Source organism: Chenopodium album, chromosome 2 (assembly GCF_948465745.1).
Source record: "Chenopodium album chromosome 2, dcCheAlbu1.1, whole genome shotgun sequence".
Classification (NCBI taxonomy): domain Eukaryota; kingdom Viridiplantae; phylum Streptophyta; class Magnoliopsida; order Caryophyllales; family Amaranthaceae; genus Chenopodium; species Chenopodium album.
Window position 1 is genome coordinate 75,734,820 of NC_137835.1, and position 13,704 is coordinate 75,748,523.

Genomic DNA, 13,704 nt, shown 5'->3' on the forward strand with positions numbered 1-13,704 from the left:
GTAATATTGACTTTTGACAATATATAGATTATGGTTTTTTTATTCATATGTATTTAATCTTTTAGTTCTTGATCTATTCATCAGATATTCGCTGAAATTAAAAACGAAGTATAAATTATTATTACTTTTTTATAATTATAATAAATGTAATAATTTTTTTTTAGAGTCACAATATTCATTAGGGCAAGTGAATGAGATATAGAATCGATCACATAATCACTCAAAATCGGAAATTGCTACTACTGATGATCTTGTAGAATGAAAAATTAGTTAAAGAATCGAGATAGTGGCAAATTGACCAAACTAAGGTTTCTATTCTAATTTATGCTTTTCATGTTTTAATACATGTTTTTTTGCTGCCGCATCTTCCCCCTCCTTTCGCCAGAGAGGCAAATCCCCAAGTTTGTTTTTATTACTTTATTTTTTCAGATATTTCCTTTTTGTTGCGGCATACTTGTATATACTTAATTATTTTAAATTAGTACAGTACTAGTTTATAAATATCATTATGATAATTGAGAATCTGAGACTATTGATACTTGATAGTACTATAAGGGCTGTAACCACATACAACTATACGTACAAGCTCGTTTAGGGTTTATCTAAAACTAATTAATTGATTAGTAATAGGTTGAATTAATACGTCGAAAATAAATGATTTTTGGGACAAAAGATAAAATTTTACATGTGTCCATAGTAAATAATCTAAATATAAAATTTTACATGTGTCCATAGTAAATAATCTAAATATATAATTCGTACTAGACATATAAATTGATGAGTGATTTCCTAAAATAAATATATAAATAAATAAACTACTTCATATATGTGATGAGTGAAGTACTAAAATGTAGATAAGTGTGTGTGTTTTATAGCTACAACCTTTATTTTTGTATACGGGGTTTTTATTATTCATAAAATAAGTAGAAATACGATGAACAAATCACGGCCTTAATATAGGCTATTTTTTTTTTTTTTTTTTTTTTTGGACAAAGCCTTAATATAGCCTTAAAGAAGGTATATCGATAATTATTACTTAGGTCACACTTTCCTAAGCATACATTATATTCTTTCAATCTTGCATGAGATCAAAATTCCTCTTGTGTGATTATTGATTAGTTCCCAACTAAGCAAATCATGTGCATACATGATATACCTAATAAGTACATATATACTAAATTAAAGAATTTGCTATGAAATATATATTGATTACCCATTTACAAAATTTACCTGTATGTATGGATCATAATTATTACACCTTATTAGAATTATTTAAGTTATAAATTGAGCTTGGTGACCCTCATATATAATTAACCTTATTAGAAATATTTTTCCTAATAAAATACATGAAAATTAAGTGAACAAAACGGAGACTTATTTTATGGAGTACAAATAGTCTAATATGCACTTCTCTTATGTGCTTTTTTTAGGGTTCTAATGTATTTTAATTAAGCATAATACTCACATAATTAATTAAAAGGGTTAATCATGGACCAATGATTATATGCCAAGATGATAATTGTCTCTTCCTTGAACGCCAATCACAATATGCCAGAATATTCAGCATTAATCAGATTTTAAACTGACCATTTTGCCAGAAAATCAGGTTTTTTGCATGTACAAAATTGTTTGTGATTTATGAATAAAGAGTCATATGCCAAAACCTAATCTGATTTTTTTCAAGTATTGACCTTATTTCGGCAAATTGATTTTTTTTTTTTATTTATTTTAATAAACAACAATTATTTATTATTTTATTAGTACAACTCTTTCACCAATAACTTTTTTTAAACTCGATCACTTGTAATTGTTGGTGTCACATGCTTTGAAGCATGTGGACATGTTACCCTTAGTCAAACAGTAATTTTTTTGGTAAATTAGTCAAATAATAGTGTTAAGTAAAGATGGTAAAAGAAGCAATTCCAAAGTTATTACAACCTAAAAGTGGGCTTCTTGTTTCACACTTCAAAAGTAAAATTGAACTTTTTCACTATAGGTTTGATCTTCCAACTTAGTTCATGCTTTCAAGTTTCCATACACTTTATGTTCACAAAGTTTGAACTTGTAGTTAGGCTTCTTCAATTAGGAATTATTTGAGATTGTAAGAGTGAATTTTTTAATCCTCTTGCATTGTTGCATAATTGAGCATGAATCTAGACATATATAAACAAACTCATATGTATAATAATGAATCATTTATTCAAGTTAACATTGTCTTAATATTCATATATAGTATGTATATAGTAACATCTAGTTAATTAATATTACGACTTTTATATCCATTGTTTAAATTATTATAATTATGGTTGCTTGGATTTTAACATAGAGGTTGGTAGAGGGGCAATAACATGAAGCATAAAAAATGACAATTCAAAGTATGAGCAACTCAATGATATAACAAAGTACATTTACACGACATAACACTATCATATGAGACATACACGATACCATATATCAATATCTCATCTTACAGTATAATCTTCACGTTTTCTGAAATCATGTATCACTTCAAAACACAATTCCGCGCTCTGAATAAATTTGTTGACCAATATAGGAATATAGGATGTGAATGGAACTACAAAAGTGTACATCTATGGTCAAAGCTTGGCTACCCAAAAACATACCCTACGAACTCTTTCACCTCGGAGCATGCATGACGGCAAGCAAACAAGTGCAAAAGTGAAAACAACCCCGTATCTTCCGTTCCACGCTGTTATTAACATTTTAAAACCCCATTATATTACTAATTCTCATTTCACCACCATTAGACAAAGCTTTGATTTCTGAGCTATTCATGCATAAATTACTGATACATGTTAAGCATATAATAACCACCATATTATTATTTTATAGTAACATAGTAACAACTAGTTTATATAATTTATCAACTGAAACTGACCAATTATCCTTGGAATTGCAGCTTTGACTTACATTTTTTCTGTTTGATCGATCACTTTAAATAGTTTAATCATCCTAAGCTATATGTATAAATTAAAGCCCTAAATACACAACTTCTTTCACTTTAAAGCTTATTTACTTCATTCCTCTTTCTTGTGTAATTTTCCCTATCAAATTAAATTTAAGCAAGAAAAGAACAACTAACTAATAACACAAAGTAGAATACAAGACAAATAATGGTTCCCATAAGGTTAAGTTGCTTTATTTTTATGCTCATGTTTACTTTGCTTGAAGCTAGAGACTCCATTTTTAAGCACCACCCTCTTTATCATCAAGGTATGTATGTACACTTAATTATTGCTTTGCTTTCTCAAGGATCTTCGATCTTCTATCTCAAATTATGATATTAATTCATCATTTTTTATTACATATTTAATTTTGCAGCGATTTTGGAGGCGCAAATTACAAGAAATGAAATTGTAGAAGCTAAAGAGATTCATCAAACCATAGCCACCAAGGTAGAAATTTACCTCTACATATACATACTCATAATTAATAAATCTCCTATATCATCACATCATTAAGTACTCATAGTTAATCTCCGAGATTTGTGAATAGTTAAATCATACCCCCACAAAAATCTCCCAAAACCCTTTTTTCAACCTCTCCAAAACCCCCCATCAATTTGGAAAATTTACTTAAAATGCCACTGAAATATAACACTAACAACGACAAAATTAATCTTAATCTCTTGATTTTCACTCGAATTTTTTGGAAGTAAGATCTTTTAAATTAATTGCCAATTCTACATTTTTTGCAAGTAATCTTAATCATCACATCATATAACACTTGTCTTGTTAAATTAATTGCCAATTTTACATTTCTAATTCAGTCCCCCCTCCCCCTTTTTTTTGAAAAGGTAAGAAAAAAAAATTAAACATTAGGAAGCCCTTCTCACGAGAAGAAATCTAATTCCCCCAATTGCATTGTCAATAATTGTTTTAACCTTATTTATATCATTTATACTTTTTGAAAACATGGTTTCATATATTTTGAACTAAAATTATGTACAACTTCCAGGAAATCAAGTCCATACCTATTATTCTAGAGGAAGAAGGCAATAAAATGATGTTAAATGGAAGGAAATTGGCTTCAAAAGATGAGCTCAAGAAAAAGAAGTCGAACACGAAAGAGCTAGCTAAGGTGCCAATGGATAGTAGGAGTTCAAAGATCTCAGGTGCAAAACCTTCTTCATGGAAATCATCATGTAACAATAAAGGGAAGAAGAGAAGGAAAATGGATGTAATATGTAATCAAAGTGTTAGAAATATTCCTAAGAAGAAGGCCAAGTTTCCTGCTGGTTTTGTAGCATTAAGTGCTGATTATCACTTTCCAAATTCTCATCCACCTAGGCATAATTGAGATTAGTATTACTATCATTAAAAAGTTAGCAAACTTATATTTGCTACTTCAAATTTTGTCCAAAAAAAAAAAAAAACAAATTTTTCATAGGCTTTGGTAGAAAAAAATGTTAGTTAGAGCAGATAGATTCTCATACAAATTGTATTTATTCAATTACAATATAGAGATTCATTAATGTTCAAAGGAATTTTTCATTTTTTTTTTTCATATATATGATATTAAAGCAAATATTAATAATGTAAATACTTGCAAATTTTCAATTCATTATTATTTCTAGTGTGTTATGACTTGTGTTTGCCTATTCTTAATCCATTTGTCACTTATTTGCTTGGAATTTACATGCAAACTAAGTTAAGAATTGAAGAAATGTTTTATGGATCAATTAATAAACTTCTCATTGTTTTGTTTCAGGAAAGAACATCAGTCCATCTAGAAGCCCAGAACAAAAACTTGAGGTACAAAACTATCCCCTTATACACCCGATTGTACATAAATGGTCACGTAATAGATTCTATTATACACCCGATTGTACATAAAAAGAGCGTGGTACACTCCTGGCCTATGTTTTTGCTCATTTGAACTTGATTTGAATACTTCCCTGCATATTTCTGTTGAAACAGGACAAAAATTCCAAGGAGCTAATAGATGAAGAGATAAGCCATGCTCGGAAACAAAAAGGAAAAAGTGTAGAAACAACAAATGAAAGCTTTCAGAAGCTAAAATGCCATGACCTTGAAGCTGCTAATGAGGATTGGACGACTTTGATGAACAGAGACTACCCCGGAAACGGTGGCGGTCGCCGTAACCCTCCCACCAACAACCGTTAGTTTCTGAGTTTTGCAACTTACAGGACTAGGGAGTATATGATCAAGATATACTTATATATATGTACCATAATTTTTCAATTTTATTTTTATCTAGGCAATTTTGAGTTTTAGTAGTAGTGTCTGCTTTTTTGGCTCAAATTTTGTTCTTGTATAAGCATGGCCTGGAAAAATGAGAGTGATACACACAATGGGAAGTTTTTCAAGGTTGGATTTTACATCGCTTACATAGTTACATAGTATGTTGCCTATGTAGTATGTATGCTCTTTACAATATACATTCATTTGTTAAAAATTAGATGACACATTTTGCTAAGTTAATAGGTTGTTATATCACTTATATGCTAATTTGTACGTAGTATGTACGCTCTTTATAAATTACAACAACGTACTTCATGCATTCCAAATTAGATGACATGTTATATAAATTTGATCTTATGTATCTCTAATTATCAATAAATAAAAATTATATACTAAGGGCATGTTCTCATTGACTAAATTGAGCTGAAATGAATATTTTATGAGAGAAAGAAATTAGGAGCTGAATTGAACTGAACTGAACTTATTAGAGCTGAATTGAACTGAACTGAAAATAATCTAATGAGAACAAAACTGTAGTATATAAAAAAAATTTATATGTTTTATACTTCAATAAAAACCATCTAGGGCCTGGCCTAGTAGAAGCCCAAATAATTTTTTACATTTATTACCCAGTTAAATCAGCCCAAAGTAAATGCGTAAAAAATAGAAAGAATATGATAGCCCAGATGAGTTGGCAAGGGCCACATCTCTTTCTTTATTATGATTTTGATTTTTCTATTTTTCTTTATCTGATTTTTTGGCATTTAATCTTTAAATAACGGCCCACATCATAATATCAATATGTATTTTATTTTTTTGGAAACTTCATGACATCAAGCTACGAAAATACTTTGTATGAAGTATAACCTAATAATTTATTCAAAAAAAAAAAAAAAAAAAGTATAACCTAATAATCTATGTACATACTACATACCAATATACCATTTTATAACAAAATACCATTACATATTCAAAACTTGCTTCATTTTCCTTGTAATCAACAAAATAATAGCTAATTGTCCCAAAGTAGAATAATACAATACAAAAAAAATGATGTCCATAAGGCTAAGTAGTCTTATCTTTGTGCTCATGTTTACTTTGCTTGAAGCTAGAGACTCCATTTTTAAGCACCATCACCCTCTTTATCATCAAGGTATGTATCCACACTTATTCGTATTGCTTTAATTTGTTTTTTCGATCTTTGATCTTTAATCTTTAATCTTTCTCGAGTTATGATATTGATTTGTGAATTTTCTTTACTTATTGCAGGGACTTTGGAAGCAAAATTCTATCCCCGATATGAGACTATAGAAGCTAAAGGCATTCATCAAACCATAACTCCCAAGGTACAACTTAAAATTACTTCTAACACACTCACTAAAACTCTTACATCATCACACCACGAAATAGTCTTTGTTAATCTTGGAGACTTGTGAACATATGTTTCCAATTATACCTCACATATATCTCCAAATTCCACTTTTAAGTTTAGAATATTAACCAAAATTTCACTGAAATATGACAATATAATAACTATTTCTGTATCGTTCCAATTTTATTAGACATCTTCGAAGAGACACAATATAATGACTATTTTGACATATTTAACTTCTCATTTTTTACTTCTTCATAGAGTTCATGAAATAAAAAAAAAATGATGAGTTTAAGACAATTGATTCAGTTTTTTCGAGTATGGTTGTGTTCTATGATCAGATCTAAAAATCTGATGTATTTTAGTTTAATAAGATTTGATCAATTTATTATATTGGACTATTGGTGAATTATTGTGAATTTCCATATGAAGATCTTATCTTTGGTTGAAAGTTTGAACCAATCAAACAAGTAGAATAAGTTGAAATTCATAGAAGTTTTAATTTTCCCGTGTATTTTTGTTACAGGGTAAAAAAGGCAAGGAGGTGAGCAATGCCAAGAAACAAAAAGTAAAAAGTGTAGGAACAACGATTGATAGCATTCATAAGCTAAAATCCTATGACAATGAAGCTGCTAATAACGAGGATTGGTTTACTTTGATGCACAAGGACTACTCCGGAAACCGTCGCCGTCGCCCTCCTGTTTAAGTAAAGTTCGACGAGGCAGTGACGCCTGGGTCGATCAAGAGCGCAATGTCACGCTCAATCGCTCGAGGCTTGCCCCGTGGACTAGGCGCGATGGAGCTTAAGATTAGTTGTAACTTTGGATAATATTTGTGAGAGATAAGAAAATTCCATAGTTACAACTAATATGTAACAGAGGTACCATATCAATATATCATTGCTTTTATGGAGGGTTTCAAGAAGCCTCTACATCGATCTCCATCACAATTAATGTATTGATGCATTTCTCTTTCTTCTCTGCAATATGTTACGTACGACTTTTTTTGGGATGATTATTCGATTAATGTTCATATGAACAACAGTTGTCTCCATGTTTTCTCTAACCAACCCTATATTGTAGTTTTTGGCTTTTTTATTTTGGTTAATTAAAAAGAAAAAAGTGTTAGATAAATGACCGGCTTGGCTTTTTCAACACAAATTAAAAGTTGGTCTTACACTAGCTTTTTTAATATTGCCTTTTGATTTTTCACCTTTGAAGTAGTTTTCTTTCCTTAATTTTCACTAATTATGAATAATTAATATGGAGTATTCAATAATTATTTATTAATAATCAATTATGCATAATCAATAATAATTAATGATCAATAATTCATAATTAACAATAATTCATAATTAATAATTTAATAATTTTTTATACCATATATTCACATGATCTAGGAGGATCAAGTTGATGATTTATACATAAGAAAAAGTATAGTCATGTGGGCACTTGTACGTTATACTATATACTTACCCCCGTTTTTTATTAGTTGACACATATTCTTTTTTAGGAAGTTTTTTTAGTGAACATGTTTCCTTTTTGGGTAAGTTTTATACCTTGCTTTTTAAGTGTACCCCACTTGATTTACCATTCTGTCTCACTCTCTTTGCTCTCCTTAATATGTGTGCCTAAATTGAACGTGTTAACTAAATAGAAATGGAGGAAGTACTTATTTAGAGAATTCAATAAAAGGTTTCAAAATATAAATGCATTATGCTTGTGAAGATTAAGGATGTAAAAGTATATATACTCCTTTCGTCCCTTATTGATAGTCTCTTTTGGCTAAATTTTAGTCTCAAAATGATAGGTTCATTTGTTTTTTTTCTAACAACCATTAACATTGATTTTAGTCTCAAAATGCATTATGCTTGTGCAAATGTAACTTTTCTATGAAAATTTTGTTTTTCCATATACTTTTATTGAGTTAAGAGTACAATTAGGTACTCAATTCTTCCTTTTTTCAGCTTTTAGGTACTCAATTTTTTTTGCTTTGCTTTTGGGTACTCAAAGTGATTTTCAGATGAACTAACTCACCGCTAACTCATCACTAATTTACCTAATTAAAAAATTAATATTTTTTTTTTAAAAAAAAAATTCTTAACTTTGACTCATAAACTAGCCGTTAATACTCTATTTAAAGGGGCATGAACTTGGCCAAAAAATGCCATGAAAACACCTGCAAAACACTAGCAGCACACCATGTTTTCTTAAGAAAATTCATCCAAAACAATTTTCCCTGATTCAATAATAAAAAAAAAACAAAAACAGCAACGCAGAAGCTTTAGCAGTACACCAGCAACAAATATCATCAAAACAGGTTCATTCACCATGTCTATTCAGGCACAAATTCTTCAATATGGTTTTCCCAGATTTTTTAGAAATAAAATAATAAAAAAAAACAGAAACAGAAGCTGCTGCTAGGTTCTTCCCCTGCAGCTTGCTTCTTCAATTCTTCCCCTGCAGCTTGCTTCTTCAATTCTTCCCCTGCTGCTGCTTCTTCAGTATACCAGCCACAAAATCAGACTCCTGCAAATTGGAAAAAAACAGAAACAGTAAGCTTCAAATCATGGACTGCTGCTACTGTAACAGAAGGGCTATGCAAAGGATATCAAGGACAATCAAGCACCCATTCATGAGGCTTAAAATTTGTGAGAATTACAAATGCTACAATGGATGCAATTACTTTGAATGGCAAAACGACGACCCAAATGTACGAACTTAATTATCTCCATAATTTAAGTGATGAAATGGTGTTGATGATTAACAACAAATTGAAGATGGAACAAGAATTATTCAAGCTGAAGAAGAAGGTTCAGATCAACATCAAAGCTTTGTTATCATTTTTCTAATTTGTGTTGTTGTAGGGAATAGTTTCAAGCCTTTAAAATCCCACTAGCTTGAACTCCACTGTGATCATACACTAAAGTACGGTGGCGTCCAAAAGGGAAGAAGATAGAGCAAAAGAGTCGCCAACAAGTTTTTAAGGAACTTGTAAACCGTTCACGAGGTGAAGGTTACACCCCTTAACGATCCAGGAGATCGTCAACTCCATAAGGTCATGAACCAAATAAGGGTTCGGGGATGATGGTACAAATCCAACCTAAAAGAGATTGAACCTCCCCTAATAATAGGCCTCTACTTTATTCTGCTCGTACTCATGTGCGCTTTTTGATTAACATGCAATCAATAGGATTAACCCTAAACCTGTTTAATCTATGTTGGTTGAATTTAATGCACAAATAAATCTATTATTGGCGATCACTTGAATTATAATCACAATTAACCTAACAAGATTATTAATTATCTTATTAAGCGTGATTACAAGTACCAAATTCCCTTTAAACATGCAATAAAGATGATCAAGCAATAAAGAATAAATATAATATGTATATCAAGCAACATAATCAATTATGAATAAAATAATCATGAACAATAACGAATATCATAATCATAGCAATCATAATTATAACAATATTCATGTTAAAGCATAATAAAAGTAAGATCCTAGGCATGATACTAACAAGATTAATAACAAACCCTAGCATGTCACTAAACGATAAAAATCAAATCTTTGACCCTAACATGATACTAACAATCATAAATATTAGGAAGAGAATAAAAGGCATCATGGCAATCATATTTAATATTAAAGTTATCCTAGACATGATACTAGGAATATCATAATAACAATATAAACATGATTTCTACATCATAATATCAATAAATCAATTAAGTACTTACTTGGATGCCTCGTACCTCTTTCTAATAACAAAATACACACATTAGTAACTTCAAGGAAAATAATAATCAAAACAATTAAATTAAATAATTGAAAGAGAGATTTGGGATCAAACCCTCAGAAATTAAACCTTTCACATCTAGGGCGAAGGCAACTTCGAATATGGTTAGGTGTTTCTAGATCTTGTGAATGCGGAATTTTGTATGTAAAAGACTAGTTTAGAAAAAGAAAGAATGAATGTTAATGAAAGTTAATGAAAAGAGATGAATGAAAAGGATGAATGAAAGAGATGAATAATTTGTGAATGAAGATAGTTGATTAAAACTTAAGAATAAAGAGAATTGGTGAATCTTGGTGAATGAAAACGGAGTTTTTAATACGATATTTATAGAGAAAATCATCCAAAAAAGATAATTTAACAAAACAGAGTCTGAAGATTACAGAAACACATTGGCGCCAGCCCTGGCTAGTTGGCGCCAAGACCAGTGGCTAGCGCCAGGCGCCAATGGCTAGCGCCTGGCGCCAATCCTGGTTCCAGGCGCCAAGGCTTGGGGTTGGATGCCAAAGCGGTTTTCAACGCGTTTTCGAAAATCTGATAAATTTACCGTACTGGAAGATAAAATAATATAATTTCCATCGAAAATGCTATTTGATCTTGATTAAAACTCTGAAGAGTCCTAATTGAATTAGGAATGAAAAGAACCTTCTAGAATGTTCCAGAAGACTAAAACTATTCCTAATTGCATTAGGAATGATAAATTATATTAGGCCCTCCCCTAGATCATTAGGCCGTACTTAAAGCTCAAACCGGGCCCAGTTTAGTAAATTGGCCATAACTTCCTCAATATTCATCGGAATTGGGCTTATAATATATCGTTGGAAAGGTCTTTGCAAGCCCCATCCAACTACACCACTATTGGACCCATATCATGGACCAACCAAACTGGATTGGCTGTTTTCTCAAAATAAAGTTTTCAAAAACAGGGAGAAGAGAAAAGAAATAAAACTTTCCGCAACACTAGACCTTTCCACACTTTCGTTTCATTCGATTATGATTCGACGTGAAAGGTACTCATCACTGGGTTTGGTTTTGGGGAGACACAAATGGGTGTCTACAGAAGCCCCCACTTTGACTGAGTTTGGAGAAACGCAAGTTTCGAAAACGAAAGTCAAAGTAACGATAGGGACGGAGAATGATTAAGAACGTTCTGCGATCCTAAATCAATCTTGTAACGCCGATACCTGCAAAACTAGCATTAGTTAAATAGATAAAAGAGTTAAGAAACGCGTATCTTGCACCGTCGAGCACACGTCTCTGAAAGTAACCGATTTGCTGCCGTACTGTTGTTTTGATGACCTCCTGCAAGCTAGAGAACGACATCCCGCTTGAAAACTGCTACGCCTGTAACTGCTTCCAAATTAGAAGATTGCTTCTCCTGAAAATATCCCCTCCGCCATGATAATATTCCACATCCAAGGGAATACTATCGAAGATTGCTTCTCTTGAAACAATCTCCGTCCGCATTGATAATATTCCACGTCCAAGGGAATACTATCGAAGATTGCTTCTCTTGAAACAATCCTCAGATGTTTGTGACAACTCTCCATAATCTAGGGAACGCCACCTTGTTGTTTCGATGTTCACTCGTCTCTGAACAAAGAGCTTTTTTATATGTTCACGCGTCTCTGAACAAAGAGCTTCTTTTTGATATGTTCAATTTCCGCTGTGATAGTCTTCGAAAAGATCACTGCTTTTTAATCCTTAATACTGCCATGCCAGTACGTCGGCGCTTTGCTGCTTGTGAACCAGTATGTCGGTGCTTTTGCTGTGATGACAATCCTCTTTTCTTTGGGAATAGTTGCCAACACAACTCTTGTATGATGTATGACAATCCGATTTAGGGAAAGTTGTCAATGCCACGTAACAATCCATCCTTGGAAATGTTGTCACGATAAAGCGACAATCCGTACCTCGGAAAATTTGCCAAAATCCAATTTTTGGAAAAGTTGCCAATGCTTTGTAACAATCTTTCATAAGAACTTTGCTACGATCGACAATCCACATCTTGGAATATAACTCTTGAAAGCAATCCACCTTGGAAATTTGCCAACGCTATGCGACAATCCTTTTGGGAAATTATTGCCACTATTGACAATCCGCGTCTTGGAACATTTGCAAAAAAGAGTCGACCGACAATCCACTTCGGGAAAATTTGCCACTTATTGAAATGAATGACAATCCACGTTGAGGAACTTTGCCGATATTTATGATGAAAAGAAACCTACAACAATCCTTTGGGAAATTTTGCTATAGGGAACTGGGTGTATGACAGTCCAATCTCGGAAAACTTGCCAACGAGCCGATGAATGTATGACAAACCGAACTTGGAAAAACTTGCCAATAAAAGAAGGAGCACGACAATCCACGCTTGGAAACTTTGCCAGAGATGACAATCCAATCTTGGAAAAATTGTTGTTGAAGAAGATGCACGACAATCCATTCTTGGAAATATTTTCAGTTGGGGATGACAATCCAATTTTTGGAAAACCTTGTCATTTAATAAGAATGCGCGACAATCCATATTTGGAAATATTGTCGTTTAAGTGCTTGCTTTTGAACCGATTGTAATGAGCCAGTGTTTTAGGCGCTTAAGCTAAGTGAGACGATTTTTTATCAGGTCAATCACTTACTACGATTGCAATCGAGCCGACTACTAATCATGTCAAATTGCTTATAGGGGCTAACTGGCGTACCAAGGAACCCGAAATTGCTGCATGAGGTCGAAATCACCTTTCTGGGAGGCTTCGAGCTCTGTCGTTGTTGAAATATCTATGGCGCCAAGAATTGGAGTAGGGTCTTTCCTATTCTGCTGCACCTGTATTTATTTTTGACTATAGAACTTTTCCAATTTCTTTAATCATCTTAGGGTTGACCTAAGGTTTAGCGTTGCTTGACTCATTGACTTGACACGACTCAAGGTATAAACTTGACTCGATGTGTTTGACTGACTCGAGGTTGACTCGACTCAAAGTGAAATGACATGTGTGACTCAAATCAAAGTGATATGACATGACATGACATGACTCAATTTGTACATGACTCGTGTGTGCATTGTAATGTGATCGTGCGACTCGAAAATGCAGAAAAGCAAAAATTTTCCGTCATTTTTGTGGAGGGTACCGACGTCATTTTAGTGGAGGGTACCGACTTTCTCCCGAAAAAGAAAGACGCGAAAAAGAATCGAAAGTGAAGTTTGAAGATGCATGTTGAATGAGCTTAGTCAAGTGTTGTTTGATACTATCTCTCAAGGTTCAAGGATTAATTCATCCTAGGCTATCTCAACTGTTGGCTCCATGATGAAAGCA

At 32.3% G+C, this 13,704-nt stretch overlaps 1 protein-coding gene and 1 long non-coding RNA gene across 2 annotated transcripts; both read left to right on the plus strand.

The window, feature by feature from the left end:
- Positions 1–3,017: 3,017 nt before the first annotated feature.
- Positions 3,018–5,256, plus strand: LOC145587904 (uncharacterized). The gene is made up of 5 exons (XM_081644564.1): positions 3,018–3,234; positions 3,343–3,416; positions 3,979–4,135; positions 4,732–4,775; positions 4,941–5,256. Exons 1-5 carry the CDS (start codon positions 3,135–3,137, stop codon positions 5,145–5,147), a joined length of 582 nt encoding a protein of 193 aa, XP_081500690.1. The 5' UTR covers positions 3,018–3,134; the 3' UTR covers positions 5,148–5,256.
- Positions 5,257–6,430: 1,174 nt separating this feature from the next.
- Positions 6,431–7,638, plus strand: LOC145587917 (uncharacterized). The gene is made up of 2 exons (XR_014101491.1): positions 6,431–6,571; positions 7,124–7,638. It is a non-coding gene; the product is annotated as an uncharacterized LOC145587917 (long non-coding RNA).
- Positions 7,639–13,704: the final 6,066 nt, after the last annotated feature.

What these genes read in the sequence shown, in the direction of transcription:
- LOC145587904 (XM_081644564.1), top strand. Translation starts at nt 3,135, where the DNA reads ATGGTTCCCATAAGGTTAAGTTGCTTTATTTTTATGCTCATGTTTACT. An exon ending in ATCAAACCATAGCCACCAAG is followed by an intron (nt 3,417 to 3,978) that starts GTAGAAATTTAC and finishes TACAACTTCCAG; the next exon opens with GAAATCAAGTCCATACCTAT. An exon ending in GCCCAGAACAAAAACTTGAG is followed by an intron (nt 4,776 to 4,940) that starts GTACAAAACTAT and finishes CTGTTGAAACAG; the next exon opens with GACAAAAATTCCAAGGAGCT.